The 25,672-nt window shown below is 50.3% G+C and overlaps 1 protein-coding gene across 1 annotated transcript in view; it reads left to right on the top strand.

Moving 5' to 3' along the window:
- MARK1 (microtubule affinity regulating kinase 1) overlaps positions 1-25,672 on the top strand; it is a 192,986-nt gene that overhangs the window by 158,561 nt on the left and 8,753 nt on the right. The window contains exon 17 of the mRNA XM_083175129.1: positions 11,611-11,655. Within this exon, the coding sequence (XP_083031255.1) occupies positions 11,611-11,655 (45 nt within the window). The remainder of the gene's footprint in view (positions 1-11,610; positions 11,656-25,672) is intronic.

Genomic DNA, 25,672 nt, shown 5'->3' with positions numbered 1-25,672 from the left:
GACTGTCTCCCATCTTTCCTGGGGGATCCCAGGGTGGGAGGTCGTCTAAGGGACTTTAAGCAAATATGGAGAACGTCCTGTACAGACAATTGGGTGTTGTCAATTGTCGAGCAGGGCTACAAGCTGGATTTTGCTTACAGCCCTCCTCACCAATTTTTCACCATGGGCCTTCCCCATGTCGAAAAGGACCGCCTGCTGCTGATCCAAGCAATTCAAAAGTTGTTGGCGGCTCAAGTCATTATACCAGTACCAACAGCCAGAAGAGCCGAAGGCTTTTATTCACCTCTTTTTCTGGTGCCAAAACCAGACGGTACGGTCCGCCCGGCACTAAATTTAAAAACCTTGAACAGGTACATAACCTACCAAAAGTTCAAGATGGAATCGCTTCGATCAGTAGTCGCCGGTCTAGAACCACTGGAATTTATGGCTTCACTAGACATCAAGGATGCCTACTTACATGTACCCATTCACGAAAATTACCAAAAGTTCCTGCGCTTCGCCATCAAGTAACAGCATTTTCAGTTTCGGGCCGTGCCCTTTGGTCTTTTCTCCGCACCACGCCTATTCACAAAAATCATGGCGGTGATGGTCTCCCTATTACACACAAAGGGGGTGAATGTGGTCCCATACTTAGACGATCTTTTGATCAAAGCCCCGTCCAAAGCCCTGCTACTTTAGAGCATCCAGGTCTGCTGCAAAGTACTACTGCAACATGGATGGATCCTGAATTACAAAAAATCGCAACTTACACCGTCCCAAAGGATTCTCTTCTTGGGTCTCACTTTGGACACATCCCTACAGAGGATTTTCCTACCAATGGACAAAATTCTCTCCCTTCAGGAATTGACCAGACAGGTCCTCAGGCCTCACAAGGTGTCAATACACTTGTGCATTCGCCTGTTAGGGAAAATGGTGGCCTCCTTCGAGGCCCTACCATTCGGACGTTTCCACTCCCGGACCTTCCAACTGGATCTCCTAAAACAGTGGTCAGGTTCTCATGTGCACATGCACAAGAGAGTAGTCTTGTCTCCTTGCAGTCGCCTTTCTCTGCATTGGTGGCTCCATACACCAAACCTGCTGGAGGGACGACGGTTTGGGGTATGGGACTGGACCATTGTCACAACAGATGCGAGCCTCAGGGGTTGGGGGGCAGTGGTACTGGGCCAACATTTCCAAGGTCGCTGGTCTCACCAAGAAGCAGTACTTCCAATAAATATCCTGGAGCTCCGGGCGATCCGCCTGGCATTACTCAGTGCAGACCTCCTCCTCAGGGGTCGGGCGGTGAGAATCCAGTCAGACAATGCCACGGCGGTGGCATATGTCAATCGTCAAGGGGGGACTCGCAGCCGCAAGGCAATGCAGGAAGTCCGTCCGATTCTGCAGTGGGCAGAGCGGCACGCCATCGCCTTCTCAGCAGTGTTCATACCGGGGGTGGACAACTGGGAAGCGGATAACCTGAGCCGCCAGGATGTCCATCCGGGGGAATGGGGCCTACACCCGGAAGTCTTCGCTCAGATTGTCCATCGTTGGGGAGTTCCCCAAATAGATATGATGGCGTCGAAGCACAACCACAAACTTCCCCGGTACTGCTCCAGGACTCAGGACCCGACGGCGGTGGCATCGGATGCCATAACCGCGTCCTGGGATTACTCCCTAATTTATCTGTTCCCTCCGTTGCCTCTACTTCCACGAGTACTCAAACGGATAAAACGGGAATCAGCAACAGTCATTCTGGTGGCACCAAATTGGCCTCGGCGCCCGTGGTACGCCGACCTTCAGGGGCTCCTGATAGACAAACCTTGGCTTCTTCCTCAGCGGGACGACCTTCTTCTACAGGGGCCGTTCGTTTACCGAGGCTTACCGCGGTTGCGTTTGACGGCGCGGCTGTTGAAGCCGCGCTGTTGAGTAGAAGGGGTATCCCAAAGTCTGTTATTCCAACGATGATGAGAGCCAGGAAGGAGGTCACTTCCCGTCACTACCACAGTATTTGGAAAGCTTATGTAGCTTGGTGTGAACGCCGTAAGCTACCCACTTCTGTGTTTGGTCTGTCCCGGTTACTCCGGTTTTTGCAGTCTGGTTTTCAGGCAGGCCTTTGTCTGGGTTCGCTTAAAGTCCAGGTGTCGGCCTTGTCAATATTTTTTCATCGACGTCTGGCGGTCATTCCGGAAGTTCAAACTTTCTTAAATGGCGTACTACGGTTCCAGCCTCCGGTTCGGGCCCCGGAGGAACCTTGGAATTTGCCACTGGTTCTGGATTATCTTAAATCCAGTGTTTTCGAACCTCTAGAATCCATTGATCTTCGTCTTCTCACGTGGAAAACGATTATGCTTTTAGCTCTGGCTTCAGCGCGAAGGGTGTCAGACCTGAGCGCTCTGTCATGCAGATCACCATATCTAGTGTTTCACCCAGATAGGGCGGAACTACGCACAAAAATGGATTACCTTCCGAAGGTTGTGTCTGCGTATCACCTCAACCAGCCTATTGTGGTGCCAGCATTGACAGGTGATTAAAAATCCCTGGATGTAGTTCACACGTTACAGGTCTATGTGAACAGAACCAAAGAGGTCCGGCAATCGGATTCACTCTTTGTACTTTATGCTACTGCCAAGTGAGGTTGGCCGGCCTCCAAACAAACCTTAGCAAGGTGGATCTGTTTGACCATAAAGCAAGCTTATGTACAGGCGTCGCAAGTCCCGCCTTCAAGGGTGTCAGCTCATTCCACACGGTCTGTGGGTCCGTCTTGGGTGGCAGCTAGAGGCGTGTCTCTGACTCAACTGTGCAGAGCAGCGACATGGTCTGGTCCAAACACGTTCATCAAATTCTACAGGTTTGACACGTTTGCGGCCTCCTCTGCTAGTTTTGGCCGTGCTGTACTACAGGATGACCAGCGCCTTCCCACCCGTGGGGATGGCTTTGGGACGTCCCCAGCGTAGTACTTCAGTGTCCCCTTAGGATGAAGGAGAAAATAGGAATTTGGTACTCACCGTTAATTCCCTTTCTCCGAATCCGTAGGGGACACTGAACGCCCTCCCGGCGCTGTTCTAGCCTGTGTAGGGTTGTTCAATCTGTATGCGTGATTGTTGTGTGCATACGTTTGTCTGCAGTTATTGTTACAGCATGTTATGTTCTGTTTTCTGTTCGTCTCTCTCTCTCTGTCGGAGATTCCCTGGTCTCTTTTATCCTCTCGGTCACAGTTAACTAAGACTGAGGTCTGAGGGGGGGATAGAGGGGGAGGAGCCATGCTACACTTCAAAGTTTCTTAAAGTGCCGACTCCTCCAATACACCACTCAATCCCCAGCGTAGTACTTCAGTGTCCCCTACAGATTCGGAGAAAGGGAATTAACGGTGAGTACCAAATTCCTATTTTCCGCCTCTTTGGCCAGTTATACAAATAGTATATATAATGTATAATTTGTATTGGTACATTTTATCCTATTTTAAATCTTAGTAACAGCATCCTAGATATTTATAGCAAATAGATTTCACATTGGCTCCCAGATATTTATATTTAAAATAACTTTAACAGTTGCTCCAGCTAGTAAAGATGAAGGGTAAATGTATGTACAGTATATATAAAAGAATGTACATACACAGGTCAACATATACATGTACATCTATATATATATATGTATGAAAAAGGTATAGAGGAAGAGAGAGTGACATAAAAGAAGAAGTTACATCAGCATGTAAGGATAGAATTCAAAAAGTCAGATATTGTTGAGTTCGATGGTGCCGTTAAGGCCATTTGGTACTAGGGAGCCCATACGAAAATCCAGTAGGCCTCTCGTCTATTTAGGTGGCCAAAGCGATTCCCTCCACGGCTGGTGGATTTTATGTGTTCGATGCCTATAGCTGACATGCCTTCCAGGGTGCCCTTCTGACACAGGTGACAGTGTTTGGAGAGCGGGTGGTTGCGAGTTCCACCCAATATATTTTGTCTATGTTCCATTATTCTAACATGTAAAGTACGTATGGTGCGGCCAATGTATTGTCTTCCGCATTTACAGTTTCCCCAAAATGTCCACTTTAAAATGCATTACTGAAAGGATGGAGAGGAGGAGTTCATATTTGAAGGGTACGGCATGTGTTAACAAAGGAGAGTTCATTACAAACTCCGACATGCATAGTATTTTCAACGAACTAGAAAATCTTTGTCTCGCAGAAACGAGACATTGGTGGGATCAGGTCTCCCTACAAAAGTATCTGGATATAGACATGATCCCGAGAGGCTCAAGAATTATAAAACCATCTGCCTTCAAAGACGATCAGGAGTTTACCAACAGTTGGAACAGTGCACTAGACACTTGCTCCAAAAACCTGATGAGACTTCTGATCACATATAGGGAAGACAAAGTAAAAGATTTACAGACACAAATTGAAAAATTACAAACATCACTCAGGGCCTTCGAGGGGAAGGAAGGTTATATAGAGAGAGACCGTCAAGTAAACACCAATATAGAGAAATTTGAACAAGGAACATAAAATAGATAGGGACCTGCAAGATTATGATAGGGGCGAGATTTACACCTATAGGAAACATACAAGCACCTTAAAACTTCCATTTAGAAATAAATACCAAAATACAAATGATACATTTCAACAAAAACCGCACATTACAGGTTATCAAAATCGACAAAATACCTATAATCCCCATACACAATACTCCTCACCGAATAGGCAGTATAAACCCAAACCCATTCAAAGAGGTAGAAACCCCAATATGTAACAGATTCGAACCACTGAGGGACTACGATTCTCCCCAGAGGTTATATCACAATAGAAAAGAAAGACCACGCAGTATCACCTCAGAGACCGAGGAGGAATTCAAGGCCTCACCCAGGAGCCAGGCTTTTTTAGGGGGGAGAATTACATACATAAAACCGGGTTGGGATCGTTTGGTCGAATGCATTATGGTCGAATGTCATTACATCGAATCCATTAGGTCGAATTGCTAAAAGGTCGACATGACTCTAGGTCGACATGGGAAAAGGTCGAAATGATTCTAGGTCGAAAGGTCATTAGTTCGACAGGTCATTAGGTCGACAAGGTCATTAGTTCGACATTGTCTAGGTCGACATTCACAAAGTCGACATGGGGTTTTTCACTGTTTTTTTACCTGAATGTCAACACAGTCGACATGGACACAGTTTAAAGTGCACTGCATCCCCTCGCATCGCTCGCTGCGCTCGCAATGCGTCGGGCACGGTGCCTCGCTACGCTCGGCACACTATTTAATTCTCCCACCACGCCCTAGTGGATGGTAGGGCATGAAATACCGCCTGTCAGCACATGTCGGCTCAAAAAACAGTGAAAAACCCCATGTCGACTTTGTGAATGTCGACCTAGACAATGTCGAACTAATGACCTTGTCGACCTAATGACCTGTCGAACTAATGACCTTTAGACCTAGAATCATTTCAACCTAGAGTCATGTCGACCTTTTAGCAATTCGACCTAATGGATTCGATGTAATGACATTCGACCATAATGCATTCGACCAAATGACCGCATCCCATAAAACCTACAAACGATCCCCAAAGAGGCACCCTAATAAGGATAAGAGAAAGAGAAGGAGAGGCTGCAGGGGAGGAAGGGGAAGAAGCAAGAACAAAAAAGAGCTCTCTAGTGAGGTGACAAACACCACGAAAGGTATCTTCAATTTATCAACTAAAGAACTTTCTGTAGAGGAGATTCATCTTCTCGAAAAAGGTCTAAATTATGCACCAGCAAACAAGCCTAATATCTTTAAACTTTTTGTAGACCTCAATAGATAAGTGAGGTCTCTCAGTAAACAAAGATTTTTTGCATCCAAAAGGTTAACAAACACTGAGATTATTGACACATCTAGAATGTTGGATCAAACTGACAGTGTTGCCATAGACATTTTAGAATCACTCCAATCAGAAACAGACACAATAGAAGAGGTCAAAATATTTGATCTCAACAAAAAGAGCTCATTTAAAAATAAATCTAATTTCTATCCACTTCAATATAAAGGTCCATATATCGAATACTTTTACACGAACACCATGGAACAATTCCAAAAAATGTGCGAAAAAGCAGATAAGAAACCATTAAAAGATAACCTCACAAATGGCGAGCGAAAAGCGCTTAAGAAACTGCATGATGATAGCGAGATCGTAATCAAACCAGCTGATAATGGTGGTGGGATTGTCATATTCAATACATCAGACTATCTAAAAGAATCAACGAGACAACTGAACAATACAGACTTCTATAAAAAGATAGATGACAATCCCACCACCCTATTTCAGAGCAAACTCAAAGATATGTTAGAATTGGCAGTGGAAGGGGGCGCGATATCAAGGGAAACAGCCCTTTTTTTGTTTATCACACACCCAATTACCCCCTCATTTTATCACCTTCCCAAGATACACAAGTCACTGAGCACCACACCAGGTCGCCCCATAATTTCCGGTGTAGGTTCCCTCACCAGTAATATCTCTGCATTTGTTGATTTTTATTTACAAAAATAAGTTTTAAGATTAAAATCACATATTAAAGACACTAAACACTTTTTAAATTTAATTAAGAATATAGAATGGAGAGACAACTACAAACTGTTAACGTGCGATGTAGAAGCACTCTATTCAAACATTCCACACCAATTAGGCCTTAAAACCATAGAAAAGTATCTCAAAGAAGACAATGAAATATCCTCTTCACTATGGTCCTTCATTATGGACTCCATAAGCTTTATTCTAGAGCACAATTATTTTTTGTTTGATAAACACTATTATTTACAAACACGGGGTACAGCCATGGGGACCAGGTTTGCCCCCAGTTTTGCGAACCTATACATGGGCACCTATGAAAATGTCCATGTGTGGGGTGCGGGCTGTGGTGCGAACCTGGTCCTCTACGATAGATTCATAGATGATCTTTTTATTATTTGGGATGGGGACGACACCTCACTTACCACATTCACTAATAATCTAAACCCAAATAATTTTAGTCTCACTTTCACTTCCACACAGAGCACAAACTCTATTAGTTTCCTTGATGTCGCGCTCCTAATTAAATATGGTTCATTAACCACAGAGACATACACCAAGCCCGTTGACCAGAACAGATACTTGAATTTCCACAGTTCACATGCAAGACCTTGGGTATCCAATATACCAAAAGGCCAATTAATTTGTATTAAGCGAAATTGCTCTACGAACGACTCATTCGAGAGACAAGCTGGCAATTTATTGAAGTCCTTCGAAGAACAACAAACTTCACTTCTAACACAACAGGGGAAATATTTAATATTAAAGTATTCATAAACTGCAAAACAACATATGTGGTATACTTGATTACTTGTAAATGCGGAAGACCATACATTGGCCGCACCATATGTACTTTACATGTTAGAATAATGGAACATAGACGAAATATATTGGGTGGAATTCGCAACCACCCACTCTCCAAACACTGTCACCTGTGTCAGAAGGGCACCCTGGAAGGCATGTCAGCTATAGGCATCGAACACATAAAATCCACCAGCCGTGGAGGGGATCGCTTTGGCCACCTAAATAGACGAGAGGCCTACTGGATTTTTCGTATGGGCTCCCTAGTACCAAATGGCCTTAACGACCCCATCGAACTCAACAATATCTGACTTTTTGACTATGGGTCCCCATGCGGACTCACCCTTCACACCAGAGGTCCATCTGGGTGAGAGTGAGACCAGCAAAGTGTTCCACACAGTCACAGAGAAAAGACTAAATAGGATTCGTTGGAATCACGATCTGTACATTTATAATATGGCCACCACAATTAAAACACATGGAGAATCCTGCTAATAAATATCTTTACATCAAATATAATAACAATATTTATCTGTGGGCTATAAGGATCTCTATGTACATATTGATGGCAACCTAACCCCCTTTTTTAGACTTGTATGTGGATTGTTTATCTGTTCTCTGACTACAATCAGCTTATATAACACCCCCAATGACTATATGCTCTAGTCACCCACACTGCACCAGAGGTTCATCTGGGTTCTGGGGACTGACGGGAGCTACGTCATATATATGTAGTATCAAAATACAGAACATGGTCACACTGGCCCAATTCTAGGGTTTGGGTGACTATGCATCCATTTTGGGGTCCTTTGAACTATGGACTAAATTCCGCCGTAATACATGCGTAAACGGTTAGTGAGATATGGTTATCTACCCATCTTTGGGCTGAACTTCGTATATTCATATACAATATATTCTATCCTTACATGCTGATGTAACTTCTTCTTTTATGTCACTCTCTCTTCCTCTATACCTTTTTCATACATATATATAGATGTACATGTATATGTTGACCTGTGTATGTACATTCTTTTATATATACTGTACATACATTTACCTTTCATCTACACTAGCTGGAGCAACGTGAAATCTATTTGCTATAAATATCTAGGATGCTGTTACTAAGATTTAAAATAGTATAAAATGTACCAATACAAATTATACATTACATATACTATTTGTATAACTGGCCAAAGAGGCGGAAAACAAGGTGACAAACAATAGCTGCCTATTGTCCATACAGCCGATGACAGAAGGGCAGTTTTGCCCACAAACAATATGGCCGATAGAGCCGTATATGAATGCATATTACCATGGGCGACTTAAACACCTCTGTCTTTTGCTCTCGATTAGAGCAGGAGGAACATATCCCAATTTCCAAAGTATATCGCCACAAAATGGGACATTGAAATAAAGCCGGTTCAAGATCGTAATATTTATATTGGAAATGAGAACGAGGCTTGACACACATCTTCCGGCATGCTAATTCTACCAATAGCATCACAGAACTGAGAATGCCAAAACGAGGCTTGGATAGTGACAAATCCGCTGGGCATCCCCAATACCACAATGAGGCTTGGAACACAACACAGTAATGACGCATTAATGAAGTCCAGGCTTGTGATTGGACGATACCCGACAAACTCCCGTAATGATTGGTTGGGCGAATGCCGGGAAGACAGCATCACATCTGAAATTGATTACAGCACGTACAAACATCGCCTATTTAGACCAACATAACTACAGCATCCTCCTATCTGATGAAGCCGCTGATACCTGCTAGGAGGTGGAGAAACGCGTCATACAGCCACAGGCTCCTCTTACTCCCCTTTCTTGGAGCTCCAAACCAGATCCCTCACCTACCTGCCTAAAAGCAAGTACCGGTACAAAAACTTTTTACACTCGACACTGCACTCAGTTGCAGGTGGAAATCAAGTCCATTTTGGATCCTCATCCTGTTTATTATTTTATAAATATGTTTTTTTTTTTATCCTCTTTTTGTTCTTTAAATTGTCTGGCCAGACAGTGGACATTTAAAACTGCCGTCCATTTGTCCTATGTGTCATAAAGCTGCTGACACAACATAAACCAACAACAATTTGGGGACACTAACTACCTCTGTAGGAGATTTACCAAGGAACCCATAGCCAGGTTTTTAACAGTAAACCATGTATAATACATGTTTTTATAATTGTCATTTTAAACATTAGGTGTCACTGGCCAGTGCAAATTTGTGTATAATAAATTTACTGTTTTCTTTTTCATATACATTGTTTCTAGCGCATGTATTTTCCTTTCTTTTTCTGTGTTTCACATTGGGAATTGGCAAATTTCCCCCTACACGCTGCCTGAACCACATACACACATGAGACATATTCTTTGGATAATTGAGTTTTATTTGGTCTTCATGTGTATCCTGGTATACAACAAATTGGCCAATTAAAAGCACAAAAATAGAGCATCTTGGGCATACTGTACGAAGCGCCAGTCCTCACCATATAGTCCAGGGCTGGGCAATTGCGGCCCTCCAGATGATCAACTACACTTCCCAGCATGCCTTGCATCAGTTTCAGCATGGCCACATAGCAAAACTAATGCAAAGCATCCTGGGATGTGTAGTTCATCAACATCTGGAGGGCCGCAATTGCCCAGCCCTGATATAGTCTCTTTCTGCAAAAGGGTTTGGAGGCTGTCTTCCTTGAAGATGCAGGTGTCGGCCTTGTCTATTATCTTCCGCATGCGGTTGGTACTGTTGCAGGACGCACTTTCTTGCAGGGGGTCTTGCGCATCCAACCTCCGTTTGTTCCACCGGTCGCTCCATGGGATCTTTCTCTGGTTCTCCAGGGCCCCCATTTTGTCTGATTTGTCAGCTCTGTCCTGTCAGTTTCCTCTCCTGGTTTTTCATCCTGATAGGGCGATTCTTCAAAACGTTCCTTCACACCTCACCAAGGTGGTATCCAAATTTCATGTGAACCAGAAGATAGATGTCCCGGCCTTTTGTAGGCCGGATGCATCTCCTGAGCAGCGTTTTCTGGATGTGGTACGTGCTTTGCGCATCTATGTGCGTCGCACTAAAACCCTTAGGAAGTCTAATTCTCTCTTTGTCCTCTATGGATTTCATAAGAGAGGTTGGCCTGCTACAAAGCAGACTATTGCCCAATGGCTGAGGTCTGTTATCTAGCAGGCTTACTTGGGCGCCTCCCTCCCGGTTCCAGTGGGGGTCCGGGCTCATTCCACAAGGTCTGTGGGTGCATCTTGGGCTGCTATGGGTGGTGCAACAGCAGAGCAACTTTGCAAGGTGGCAACTTGGTTGTCCGGTAATACTTTCTTACGCTTCTATGCGTTTGACACACTTGCCTCACAGGACTCGGCATTTGGACTGAGTGTACTTACTGCGGCCCAGGCACGTCCCCACCCTTAGGTAGCTGCTTTAGGATGTCCCACTGTTATCCCTGTGGCCCCTGACATCTGCCACAGAAGAAAATGAGATTTATGTCTTGTTAAATCTCTTTCTTCGAGGATGTCAGGAGCCACAGGGATCCCTTCCTGCCGCGCCTGCTTCATTGGTATTGAAGTTCATAGCTCCTCCATTGAGTGAACTTAGTTAAAGGTTCCTCTGTTTATGGTACTTATACATGTCACAGTTAAGGTTTCTCTGTTGAGCAACCACGCACACATATATACTTGTTGGATGTGTTTCTGTATGGGTTTCTCTTCCTTCTATATTGTCTCCTGTCTGGCTTTGGGAAAAACCGAGTACCTAGCCTAGAAGGCGGGGTAGAGGAGGGAAGGAACCGGGGCTGTCTGTGAGCAGCCAAAAGTTTTTAACCTTTCTGGTGCTGGAATTGGATCTTGACCTCACTCTCTACCCACTGTTATCCCTGTGGCCTCTGACGTCCTCGAACAAAGAGATTCAACAGGTAAGACATAAATCTCATTTTAGCCGTCTGTAAAAGTGTGTAGTTTTCACCAAATGACTTTGTATAGAATTTCTGTGCAAGTACCAGGAGTACCCACAATAATGATTGGCAATGTCATTTTGGTTAGTTTCCCTTCCTTATTGTGGACCTTTCCCATACATGGTTTTGGGGTTGCTTGCCTATGTAGTACCTGGTATAAAGGACACATGTCACATTACAGCGCTGCTGCCAGAGAGCTGTGTGCACGGGGTACTATATAGAATGCTAGAGGGTATTGCTGTACAGTAGCGATGGATGGATGCGTGCATGTAACTTGAGCACATGACATCTCTTGTGGCTTATAATTAAATCTGAACATTGACTTGTTTTACAGGGAACCAAGTGAAGGTGAAGCGAGTGTCAGAACGGATGCACCCAGGTGAGGAGCTGACCCATTTCCCTCTGCAATTCCGGTGTGATCCATAGTAGCGCAATATGTCACTGTGGCCAGACGCCTGCTTTCTCTATCACAGAAAGGGTTCTGGTCTCTCGGGACCTGGACAATAGATTGCCCTCTTACCGTCAGTAACTTCCTGTTACTGACTCCACCCACTGCACAGTGGGCGGGGATAATGCTGCCACCACCAGGTTTCTGGAACCACAAACTACTACCACCGGCACCTGAATATCGTGTACTGCTGCACATGCATCGACACGTTGCTTACAAACATGATGTGTCGACTGGTTCACCTGCGGTCACTGACCACAGACCAGGCCTCTGCAATGGTAGCAGGCGGAGTTTGGAGACACAAGCATTGTCAGATCCTCCCACATATTCCTTTCAGATTCATACATCAATCAGATCGTTTTACTGTCAATGCATAAATCCAGATTACATGTCAAAAGGATCAACCCATTTCCCTTAGAACATTGAACAAACGTGCAAGAAATCATTGATAATCTTCTGACACTTCACATAGAGAAACACTTAATTCCCCAATACACCAAGCAGGTTACAACAGAAGGTCCAGCACCAGGCTCCCCATATCCAGGTACTACAGCATGGCCGCTTATTCTGTGCCCAGCACCAGGCTCCCCATATCCAGGTACTACAGCATGGCTGCTTATTCTGTGCCCAGCACCAGGCTTCCCATATCCAGGTACTACAGCATGGCCGCTTATTCTGTGCCCTGCACCAGGCTCCCCATATACAGGTACTACAGCATGGCTGCTTATTCTGTGCCCGGCACCAGGCTCCCCATATCCAGGTACTACAGCATGGCCGCTTATTCTGTGTCCTGCACCAGGCTTCCCATATCCAGGTACTACAGCATGGCCGCTTATTCTGTGCCCAGCACCAGGCTCCCCATATCCAGGTACTACAGCATGGCCGCTTATTCTGTGCCCAGCACCAGGCTCCCCATATCCAGGTACTACAGCATGGCCGCTTATTCTGTGCCCAGCACCAGGCTTCCCATATCCAGGTACTACAGCATGGCTGCTTATTCTGTGCCCGGCACCAGGCTCCCCATATCCAGGTACTACAGCATGGCCGCTTATTCTGTGCCCAGCACCAGGCTCCCCATATCCAGGTTCTACAGCATGGCCGCTTATTCTGTGCCCGGCACCAGGCTTCCCATATCCAGGTACTACAGCATGGCTGCTTATTCTGTGCCCGGCACCAGGCTCCCCATATCCAGGTACTACAGCATGGCCGCTTATTCTGTGCCCGGCACCAGGCTCCCCATATCCAGGTACTACAGCATGGCCACTTATTCTGTGCCCGGCACCAGGCTCCCCATATCCAGGTACTACAGCATGGCTGCTTATTCTGTGCCCAGCACCAGGCTCCCCATATCCAGGTACTACAGCATGGCCGCTTATTCTGTGCCCAGGACCAGGCCTCCCATATCCAGGTACTACAGCATGGCCGCTTATTCTGTGCCCTGCACCAGGCTTCCCATATCCAGGTACTACAGCATGGCCGCTTATTCTGTGCCCAGCACCAGGCTTCCCATATACAGGTACTACAGCATGGCCGCTTATTCTGTGCCCAGCACCAGGCTTCCTATATCCAGGTACCACAGCATGGCTGCTTATTCTGTGCCCAGCACCAGGCTTCCTATATCCAGGTACTACAGCATGGCCGCTTATTCTGTGCCCGGCACCAGGCTTCCCATATCCAGGTACTACAGCATGGCCGCTTATTCTGTGCCCAGCTCCAGGCTTCCCATATCCAGGTACTACAGCATGGCCGCTTATTCTGTGCCCGGCACCAGGCTTCCCATATCCAGGTACTACAGCATGGCCACTTATTCTGTGCCCAGCACCAGGCTTCCCATATCCAGGTACTACAGCATTGCTGCTTATTCTGTGCCCGGCACCAGGCTTCCCATATCCAGGTACTACAGCATGGCCGCTTACTCTGTGCCCGGCACCAGGCTTCCCATATCCAGGTACTACAGCATGGCCGCTTATTCTGTGCCCAGCACCAGGCTTCCCATATCCAGGTACTACAGCATGCCCGCTTATTCTGTGCCCAGCACCAGGCTTCCCATATCCAGGTACTACAGCATGGCTGCTTATTCTGTGCCCAGCACCAGGCCTCCCATATCCAGGTACTACAGCATGGCCGCTTATTCTGCGCCCTGCACCTGGCTTCCCATATCCAGGTACTACAGCATGGCCGCTTATTCTGTGCCCGGCACCAGGCTTCCCATATCCAGGTACTACAGCATGGCCGCTTATTCTGTGCCCAGCACCAGGCTCCCCATATCCAGGTACTACAGCATGGCGGCTTATTCTGTGCCCAGCACCAGGCTCCCCATATCCAGGTACTACAGTATGGCGGCTTATTCTGTGCCCTGCACCAGGCTCCCCATATCCAGGTACTACAGCATGACCGCTTATTCTGTGCTTGGCACCAGGCTCCCCATATCCAGGTACTACAGCATGGCTGCTTATTCTGTGCCCGGCACCAGGCTCCCCATATCCAGGTACTACAGCATGGCTGCTTATTCTGTGCCCGGCACCAGGCCTCCCATATCCAGGTACTACAGCATGGCTGCCTATTCTCTGCCCGGCACCAGGCCTCCCATATCCAGGTACTACAGCATGGCCGCTTATTCTGTGCCCAGCACCAGGCTTCCTATATCCAGGTACTACAGCATGGCCGCTTATTCTGTGCCCGGCACCAGGCTTCCCATATCCAGGTACTACAGCATGGCCACTCACTCTGTGCCCAGCACCAGGCTCCCCATATCCAGGTACTACAGCATGGCCGCTTATTCTGTGCCCAGCACCAGGCTCCCCATATCCAGGTACTACAGCATGGCCGCTTATTCTGTGCCCAGCACCAGGCCTCCCATATCCAGGTACTACAGCATGGCCGCTTATTCTGTGCCCAGCACCAGGCTCCCCATATCCAGGTACTACAGCATGGCCGCTTATTCTGTGCCCAGCACCAGGCTTCCCATATCCAGGTACTACAGCATGGCCGCTTATTCTGTGCCCGGCACCAGGCTTCCCATATCCAGGTACTACAGCATGGCCGCTTATTCTGTGTCCAGCACCAGGCCTCCCATATCCAGGTACTACAGCATGGCTGCTTATTCTGTGCCCGGCACCAGGCTTCCCATATCCAGGTACTACAGCATGGCCGCTTATTCTGTGCCCGGCCCCAGGCTTCCCATATCCAGGTACTACAGCATGGCCGCTTATTCTGTGCCCGGCACCAGGCTCCCCATATCCAGGTACTACAGCATGGCCGCTTATTCTGTGCCCAGCACCAGGCTCCCCATATCCAGGTACTACAGCATGGCCGCTTATTCTGTGCCCGGCACCAGGCTCCCCATATCCAGGTACTACAGCATGGCTGCTTATTCTGTGCCCACCACTAGGCTTCCTATATCCAGGTACTACAGCATGGCCGCTTATTCTGTGCCCAGCACCAGGCTTCCCATATCCAGGTACTACAGCATGGCCGCTTATTCTGTGCCCTGCACCAGGCTCCCCATATCCAGGTACTACAGCATGGCCGCTTACTCTGTGCCCAGCACCAGGCTTCCCATATCCAGGTACTACAGCATGGCCGCTTATTCTGTGCCCTGCACCAGGCTCCCCATATCCAGGTACTACAGCATGGCCGCTTACTCTGTGCCCGGCCCCAGGCTTCCCATATCCAGGTACTACAGCATGGCCGCTTATTCTGTGTCCAGCACCAGGCTTCCTATATCCAGGTACTACAGCATGTCTGCTTATTCTGTGCCCAGCACCAGGCTTCCCATATCCAGGTACTACAGCATGGCTGCTTATTCTGTGCCCGGCCCCAGGCTTCCCATATCCAGGTACTACAGCATGGCTGCTTATTCTGTGCCCGGCACCAGGCTTCCCATATCCAGGTACTACAGCATGGCCGCTTATTCTGTGCCCAGCACCAGGCTTCCCATATCCAGGTACTACAGCATGGCCGCTTATTCTGTGCCCTGCACCAGGCTCCCCATATCCAGGTACTACAACATGGCCGCTTACTCTGTGCCCGGCCCCAGGCTTCCCATATCCAGGTACTACAGCATGGCTGCTTATTCTGTGCCCGGCCCCAGGCTTCCCATATCCAGGTACTACAGCATGGCTGCTTATTCTGTGCCCAGCACCAGGCTTCCTATATCCAGGTACTACAGCATGGCCGCTTATTCTGTGTCCAGCACCAGGCTCCCCATATTCAGGTACTACAGCATGGCTGCTTATTCTGTGCCCAGCACCAGGCTTCCCATATCCAGGTACTACAGCATGGCCGCTTATTCTGTGCCCAGCACCAGGCTTCCCATATACAGGAACTACAGCATGGCCGCTTATTCTGTGCCTAGCACCAGGCTTCCCATATACAGGTACTACAGCATGGCCGCTTATTCTGTGCCCGGCACCAGGCTTCCCATATACAGGTACTACAGCATGGCCGCTTATTCTGTGCCCTGCACCAGGCTTCCCATATACAGGTACTACAGCATGGCCGCTTATTCTGTGCCCAGCACCAGGCTCCCCATATCCAGGTACTACAGCATGGCTGCTTATTCTGTGCCCAGCACCAGGCTTCCCATATCCAGGTACTACAGCATGGCCCCTTATTCTGTGCCCGGCACCAGGCTTCCCATATACAGGTACTACAGCATGGCTGCTTATTCTGTGCCCAGCACCAGGCTTCCCATATACAGGTACTACAGCATGGTCGCTTATTCTGCGCCCTGCACCAGGCTTCCCATATCCAGGTACTACAGCATGGCCGCTTATTCTGTGCCCTGCACCAGGCTTCCCATATACAGGTACTACAGCATGGCCGCTTATTCTGTGCCCAGCACCAGGCTTCCCATATCCAGGTACTACAGCATGGCTGCTTATTCTGTACCCAGCACCAGGCTTCCCATATCCAGGTACTACAGCATGGCCGCTTATTCTGTGCCCTGCACCAGGCTTCCCATATACAGGTACTACAGCATGGTCGCTTATTCTGTGCCCGGCACCAGGCCCCCCATATCCAGGTACTACAGCATGGCCGCTTATTCTGTGCGCAGCACCAGGCTTCCCATATCCAGGTACTACAGCATGGCTACTTATTCTGTGCCCAGCACCAGGCTCCCCATATCCAGGTACTACAGCATGGCCGCTTATTCTGTGCCCAGCATCAGGCTTCCCATATCCAGGTACTACAGCATGGCCGCTTATTCTGTGCCCGGCACCAGGCTTCCCATATACAGGTACTACAGCATGGCTGCTTATTCTGTGCCCAGCACCAGGCTTCCCATATACAGGTACTACAGCATGGTCGCTTATTCTGCGCCCTGCACCAGGCTTCCCATATCCAGGTACTACAGCATGGCCGCTTATTCTGTGCCCTGCACCAGGCTTCCCATATACAGGTACTACAGCATGGCCGCTTATTCTGTGCCCAGCACCAGGCTTCCCATATCCAGGTACTACAGCATGGCTGCTTATTCTGTACCCAGCACCAGGCTTCCCATATCCAGGTACTACAGCATGGCCGCTTATTCTGTGCCCTGCACCAGGCTTCCCATATACAGGTACTACAGCATGGTCGCTTATTCTGTGCCCGGCACCAGGCCCCCCATATCCAGGTACTACAGCATGGCCGCTTATTCTGTGCGCAGCACCAGGCTTCCCATATCCAGGTACTACAGCATGGCTACTTATTCTGTGCCCAGCACCAGGCTCCCCATATCCAGGTACTACAGCATGGCCGCTTATTCTGTGCCCTGCACCAGGCTCCCCATATCCAGGTACTACAGCATGGCCACTTACTCTGTGCCCAGCACCAGGCTTCCCATATCCAGGTACTACAGCATGGCCACTTACTCTGTGCCCAGCACCAGGCTCCCCATATCCAGGTACTACAGCATGGCCGCTTATTCTGTGCCCGGCACCAGGCTTCCCATATCCAGGTACTACAGCATGGCCGCTTATTCTGTGCCCAGCATCAGGCTTCCCATATCCAGGTACTACAGCATGGCCGCTTATTCTGTGCCCGGCACCAGGCTTCCCATATCCAGGTACTACAGCATGGCTGCTTATTCTGTGCCCAGCACCAGGCTTCCCATATCCAGGTACTACAGCATGGCTGCTTATTCTGTGCCCAGCACCAGGCTCCCCATATCCAGGTACTACAGCATGGCCGTTTATTCTGTGCCCGGCACCAGGCTTCCCATATACAGGTACTACAGCATGGCCGCTTACTCTGTGCCCAGCACCAGGCTTCCCATATCCAGGTACTACAGCATGGCCGCTTATTCTGTGCCCAGCACCAGGCTCCCCATATCCAGGTACTACAGCATGGCCGTTTATTCTGTGCCCGGCACCAGGCTTCCCATATACAGGTACTACAGCATGGCCGCTTACTCTGTGCCCAGCACCAGGCTTCCCATATCCAGGTACTACAGCATGGCCACTCACTCTGTGCCCAGCACCAGGCTTCCCATATCCAGGTACTACAGCATGGCCGCTTACTCTGTGCCCAGCACCAGGCTTCCCATATCCAGGTACTACAGCATGGCTGCTTATTCTGTGCCCAGCACCAGGCTTCCCATATCCAGGTACTACAGCATGGCCGCTTACTCTGTGCCCAGCACCAGGCTTCCCATATCCAGGTACTACAGCATGGCTGCTTATTCTGTGCCCAGCACCAGGCTTCCCATATCCAGGTACTACAGCATGGCCGCTTATTCTGTGCCCAGCACCAGGCTTCCCATATCCAGGTACTACAGCATGGCCGCTTATTCTGCGCCCGGCACCAGGCTTCCCATATCCAGGTACTACAGCATGGCCGCTTATTCTGCGCCCAGCACCAGGCTTCCCATATACAGGAACTACAGCATGGCCGCTTATTCTGTGCCTAGCACCAGGCTTCCCATATACAGGTACTACAGCATGGCCGCTTATTCTGTGCCTAGCACCAGGCTTCCCATATCCAGGTACTACAACATGGCCGCTTATTCTGTGCCCGGCACCAGGCTTCCCATATCCAGGTACTACAGCATGGCCGCTTATTCTGTGCCCAGCACCAGGCTTCCCATATCCAGGTACTACAGCATGGCCACTTATTCTGTGCCCGGCACCAGGCTTCCCATATACAGGTACTACAGCATGGCCGCTTATTCTGTGCCCTGCACCAGGCTTCCCATATACAGGTACTACAGCATGGCCGTTTATTCTGTGCCCGGCACCAGGCTTCCCATATACAGGTACTACAGCATGGCCGCTTACTCTGTGCCCAGCACCAGGCTTCCCATATCCAGGTACTACAGCATGGCTGCTTATTCTGTGCCCGGCACCAGGCTTCCCATATCCAGGTACTACAGCATGGCCGCTTATTCTGCGCCCAGCACCAGGCTTCCCATATCCAGGTACTACAGCATGGCCGCTTATTCTGTGCCCAGCACCAGGCTTCCCATATACAGGAACTACAGCATGGCCGCTTATTCTGTGCCTAGCACCAGGCTTCCCATATACAGGTACTACAGCATGGCCGCTTACTCTGTGCCCAGCACCAGGCTCCCCATATACAGGTACTACAGCATGGCCGCTTATTCTGTGCCCGGCACCAGGCTTCCCATATACAGGTACTACAGCATGGCCGCTTACTCTGTGCCCAGCACCAGGCTTCCCATATCCAGGTACTACAGCATGGCTGCTTATTCTGTGCCCAGCACCAGGCTTCCCATATCCAGGTACTACAGCATGGCCGCTTATTCTGTGCCCTGCACCAGGCTTCCCATATCCAGGTTCTACAGCATGGCTGCTTATTCTGTGCCCTGCACCAGGCTTCAAATATCCAGGTACTACAGCATGGCCGCTTATTCTGTGCCCTGCACCAGGCTTCCCATATCCAGGTACTACAGCATGGCCGCTTATTCTGTGCCCGGCACCAGGCTTCCCATATCCAGGTACTACAGCATGGCCGCTTATTCTGTGCCCGGCACCAGGCTCCCCATATCCAGGTACTACAGCATGGCCGCTTATTCTGCGCCCAGCACCAGGCTCCCCATATCCAGGTACTACAGCATGGCTGCTTATTCTGTGCCCGGCACCAGGCTTCCCATATCCAGGTACTACAGCATGGCTGCTTATTCTGTGTGCAGCACCAGGCTTCCCATATCCAGGTACTACAGCATGGCTGCTTATTCTGTGCCCTGCACCAGGCTTCACATATCCAGGTACTACAGCATGGCAGCTTATTCTGTGCCCGGCACCAGGCTTCCCATATACAGGTACTACAGCATGGCCGCTTATTCTGTGCCCGGCACCAGGCTTCCCATATACAGGTACTACAGCATGGCCGCTTATTCTGTGCCCGGCACCAGGCTTCCCATATCCAGGTACTACAGCATGGCCGCTTATTCTGTGCCCAGCACCAGGCTTCCCATATCCAGGTACTACAGCATGGCCGCTTATTCTGTACCCAGCACCAGGCTTCCCATATACAGGTACTACAGCATGGCCGCTTATTCTGTGCCCGGCACCAGGCTTCCCATATCCAGGTACTACAGCATGGCTGCTTATTCTGAGCCCTGCACCAGGCTTCACATATCCAGGTACTACAGCATGGCTGCTTATTCTGTGCCCGGCACCAGGCTTCCCATATACAGGTACTACAGCATGGCCGCTTACTCTGTGCCCGGCACCAGGCTTCCCATATACAGGTACTACAGCATGGCCGCTTATTCTGTGCCCGGCACCAGGCTTCCCATATCCAGGTACTACAGCATGGCCGCTTATTCTGTGCCCAGCACCAGGCTTCCCATATCCAGGTACTACAGCATGGCCGCTTATTCTGTACCCAGCACCAGGCTTCCCATATACAGGTACTACAGCATGGCCGCTTATTCTGTGCCCGGCACCAGGCTTCCCATATCCAGGTACTACAGCATGGCCGCTTATTCTGTACCCAGCACCAGGCTTCCCATATACAGGTACTACAGCATGGCCGCTTATTCTGTGCCCTGCACCAGGCTTCCTATATCCAGGTACTACAGCATGGCCGCTTATTCTGTGCCCAGCACCAGGCTCCCCATATCCAGGTACTACAGCATGGCTGCTTATTCTGTGCACAGCACCAGGCTCCCCATATCCAGGTACTACAGCATGGCCGCTTATTCTGTGCCCGGCACCAGGCTCCCCATATCCAGGTACTACAGCATGGCCGCTTATTCTGTGCCCGGCACCAGGCTTCACATATCCAGGTACTACAGCATGGCTGCTTATTCTGTGCCCCGCACCAGGCTTCCCATATCCAGGTACTACAGCATGGCTGCTTATACTGTGTCCAGCACCAGGCTTCCCATATCCAGGTACTACAGCATGGCCGCTTATTCTGTGCCCAGCACCAGGCTTCCCATATCCAGGTACTACAGCATGGCCGCTTATTCTGCGCCCAGCACCAGGCTTCCCATATCCAGGTACTACAGCATGGCCACTCACTCTGTGCTCAGCACCAGGCTCCCCATATCCAGGTACTACAGCATGACCGCTTATTCTGTGTCCAGCACCAGGCTTCCCATATCCAGGTACTACAGCATGGCCGCTTATTCTGTGCCCGGCACCAGGCTTCCCATATACAGGTACTACAGCATGGCCGCTTATTCTGTGCCCGGCACCAGGCTTCCCATATACAGGTACTACAGCATGGCCGCTTATTCTGTGCCCAGCATCAGGCTTCCTATATCCAGGTACTACAGTATGGCCGCTTATTCTGTGCCCGGCCCCAGGCTTCCCATATCCAGGTACTATAGCATGGCCGCTTATTCTGTGCCCAGCACCAGGCTTCCCATATCCAGGTACTACAGCATGGCCGCTTATTCTGTGCCCAGCACCAGGCTTCCCATATCCAGGTACTACAGCATGGCTGCTTATTCTGTGCCCGGCACCAGGCTTCCCATATCCAGGTACTACAGCATGGCCGCTTATTCTGTGCCCGGCACCAGGCTTCCCATATCCAGGTACTACAGCATGGCTGCTTATTCTGTGCCCAGCACCAGGCTTCCCATATCCAGGTACCACAGCATGGCCGCTTACTCTGTGCCCGGCCCCAGGCTTCCCATATCCAGGTACTACAGCATGGCTGCTTATTCTGTGCCCACCACTAGGCTTCCCATATCCAGGTACTACAGCATGGCCGCTTATTCTGTGCCCAGCACCAGGCTCCCCATATCCAGGTACTACAGCATGGCCGCTTATTCTGCGCCCAGCACCAGGCTCCCCATATCCAGGTACTACAGCATGGCCGCTTATTCTGTGCCCAGCACCAGGCTTCCCATATCCAGGTACTACAGCATGGCCGCTTATTCTGTAACCTGCACCAGGCTCCCCATATCCAGGTACTATAGCATGGCTGCTTATTCTGTGCCCAGCACCAGGCTCCCCATATCCAGGTACTACAGCATGGCCGCTTATTCTGCGCCCAGCACCAGGCTCCCCATATCCAGGTACTACAGCATGGCCGCTTATTCTGTGCCCAGCACCAGGCTTCCCATATCCAGGTACTACAGCATGGCCGCTTATTCTGTAACCTGCACCAGGCTCCCCATATCCAGGTACTATAGCATGGCTGCTTATTCTGCGCCCAGCACCAGGCTCCCCATATCCAGGTACTACAGCATGGCCGCTTATTCTGCGCCCAGCACCAGGCTCCCCATATCCAGGTACTACAGCATGGCTGCTTATTCTGTGCCCAGCACCAGGCTTCCCATATCCAGGTACTACAGCATGGCTGCTTATTCTGTGCCCGGCACCAGGCTTCCCATATCCAGGTACTATAGCATGGCTGCTTATTCTGTGCCCTGCACCAGGCTTCCCATATCCAGGTACTATAGCATGGCTGCTTATTCTGTGCCCTGCACCAGGCTTCCCATATCCAGGTACTATAGCATGGCTGCTTATTCTGTGCCCGGCACCAGGCTTCCCATATCCAGGTACTACAGCATGGCTGCTTATTCTGTGCCCTGCACCAGGCTTCCTATATCCAGGTACTACAGCATGGCCGCTTATTCTGCGCCCAGCACCAGGCTTCCCATATCCAGGTACTACAGCATGTCCGCATATTCTGTACCCAGCACCAGGCTCCCCATATCCAGGTACTACAGCATGGCTGCTTATTCTGTGCTCGGCACCAGGCTCCCCATATCCAGGTACTACAGCATGGCCGCTTATTCTGTGTCCAGCACCAGGCTCCCCATATCCAGGTACTACAGCATGGCTGCTTATTCTGTGCCCGGCACCAGGCTTCCCATATCCAGGTACTACAGCATGGCTGCTTATTCTGTGTCCCGCACCAGGCTTCCCATATCCAGGTACTACAGCATGGCCGCTTATTCTGTGCCTAGCACCAGGCTTCCCATATCCAGGTACTACAGCATGGCCGCTTATTCTGTGCCCAGCACCAGGCTTCCCATATCCAGGTACTACAACATGGCCGCTTACTCTGTGCCCGGCCCCAGGCTTCCCATATCCAGGTACTACAGCATGGCCTCTTATTCTGTGCCTAGCACCAGGCTTCCCATATCCAGGTACTACAGCATGGCCGCTTATTCTGTGCCCGGCACCAGGCTCCCCATATCCAGGTACTACAGCATGGCCGCTTATTCTGTGCCCGGCACCAGGCTTCCCATATCCAGGTACTACAGCATGGCTGCTTATTCTGTGTCCCGCACCAGGCTTCCCATATCCAGGTACTACAGCATGGCCGCTTATTCTGTGCCTAGCACCAGGCTTCCCATATCCAGGTACTACAGCATGGCCGCTTATTCTGTGCCCAGCACCAGGCTTCCCATATCCAGGTACTACAACATGGCCGCTTACTCTGTGCCCGGCCCCAGGCTTCCCATATCCAGGTACTACAGCATGGCCGCTTGTTCTGTGCCCAGCACCAGGCTTCCCATATCCAGGTACTACAGCATGGCCGCTTATTCTGTGCCCAGCACCAGGCTTCCCATATCCAGGTACTACAGCATGGCCGCTTGTTCTGCTTCGCACAGGGCGGGATTTCACTCTGTCCTGGCGGTGGCTATTTTATCTCGGGTGATTAGGCTGAATAACCCCCATGATGAGATTAATGGGAGTATAGAGATGTAGAACACAGACAAAGGTCCCCAAAAGGAAACAAGGCTTTGTTTGATGGAACACAGGATAATTGGGACGTACTGTACAATACAAGGCCTTGGCGAGGAGACAGACATAGGTAGAGGCAGACATAGGTAGGGTCCCCAAAGCCTAAGACCAATGCACATGCTTCTATATCTCACATAGACATCATGCGATATCGAGGCAAGAAGGGAAGGTGTAGGTCCTGGGGGGCATGCAGCAGTCCCTGTAGAGCAGGGGGTTGGGGCAGGCAGCAGAAGTAGGGATGATAGCAGTTGAGGCAGTACTGGGGGGCACAGTACTGATGGTATGGATACACCGTGGTTGTGGCAAGGAGGGATTAAATGCCTACAGTACTTGGGGAGCCCCCATCCGGATCACCAGAGCCAGCGCATCCAAGGTGCAGATACTGTTCACTTCTATCTCCATGAGCTGCTACTCCAGCTTGTCCCTGAGGACCCGGGTGCAGGCTGAAAGACAATGTCGCTGCTGGAGGGGCCTGCTACCACCAACATGGTCTTGTGAGAGGAGGAGCTGGATTTCAGGCCCACACAGGAAGAAGTAGAACCTGGAGAGCAGGAGCCAATGTGCAGAGCATTGCGCTGTTGGGCAGGGAGGAAGGTGTGCAGAGCATTGCGCTGTTGGGCAGGGAGGAAGGTGTGCAGAGCATTGCGCTGTTGGGCAGGGAGGAAGGTGTGCAGAGCATTGCGCTGTTGGGCAGGGAGGAAGGTGTGCAGAGCATTGCGCTGTTGGGCAGGGAGGAAGGTGTGCAGAGCATTGCGCTGTTGGGCAGGGAGGAAGGTGTGCAGAGCATTGGGCTGTTGGGCAGGGAGGAAGGTGTGCAGAGCATTGCGCTGTTGGGCAGGGAGGAAGGTGTGCAGAGCATTGCGCTGTTGGGCAGGGAGGAAGGTGTGCAGAGCATTGCGCTGTTGGGCAGGGAGGAAGGTGTGCAGAGCGTTGGGCAGGGAGGAAGGTGTGCAGAGCATTGCGCTGTTGGGCAGGGAGGAAGGTGTGCAGAGCATTGCGCTGTTGGGCAGGGAGGAAGGTGTGCAGAGCATTGCGCTGTTGGGCAGGGAGGAAGGTGTGCAGAGCATTGCGCTGTTGGGCAGGGAGGAAGGTGTGCAGAGCATTGGGCTGTTGGGCAGGGAGGAAGGTGTGCAGAGCATTGCGCTGTTGGGCAGGGAGGAAGGTGTGCAGAGCATTGCGCTGTTGGGCAGGGAGGAAGGTGTGCAGAGCATTGCGCTGTTGGGCAGGGAGGAAGGTGTGCAGAGCATTGCGCTGTTGGGCAGGGAGGAAGGTGTGCAGAGCATTGCGCTGTTGGGCAGGGAGGAAGGTATTAGGTGGCTATTGGATGGGCAGTGGCAAATGCAGGATGGGATATATATATATCAAACACATGCACTGTGCCCCAATACACACTGTGACCTTATACACACACACACTGTATACACACATTATGCCCCCACATACACACACACACACACTGTGCCCCAATACACACACACACACACACTATGATCCAATACACACACACACACTGTAACCCTATATACACACACACACTATGATCCAATACACACACACACACACACACATTGCCCCAATACACACACACACACACACTTTGATCCAATACACACAGTTCATAAGCTGGACTCCCCCTCAGCGTCGGTCAGTAGACGGCCTGGCACCTTCCCACCGCTGCTCTGCCTTTGACTCCTCTTCCTCCTGCTGCTGAATAACCCATAACCCTGGAGTCTAAACTCCCCTGCGGCTGCTGTCCGGTGGCAGAGCAGGTCCTGTCCTTGGCTACG

Source organism: Crinia signifera, chromosome 3 (genome assembly GCF_055691185.1).
Source record: "Crinia signifera chromosome 3, ASM5569118v1, whole genome shotgun sequence".
Taxonomy (NCBI): domain Eukaryota; kingdom Metazoa; phylum Chordata; class Amphibia; order Anura; family Myobatrachidae; genus Crinia; species Crinia signifera.
Note: the sequence above shows the minus strand (reverse complement) of the source record. Positions and strands in the feature narration are given on the sequence as shown.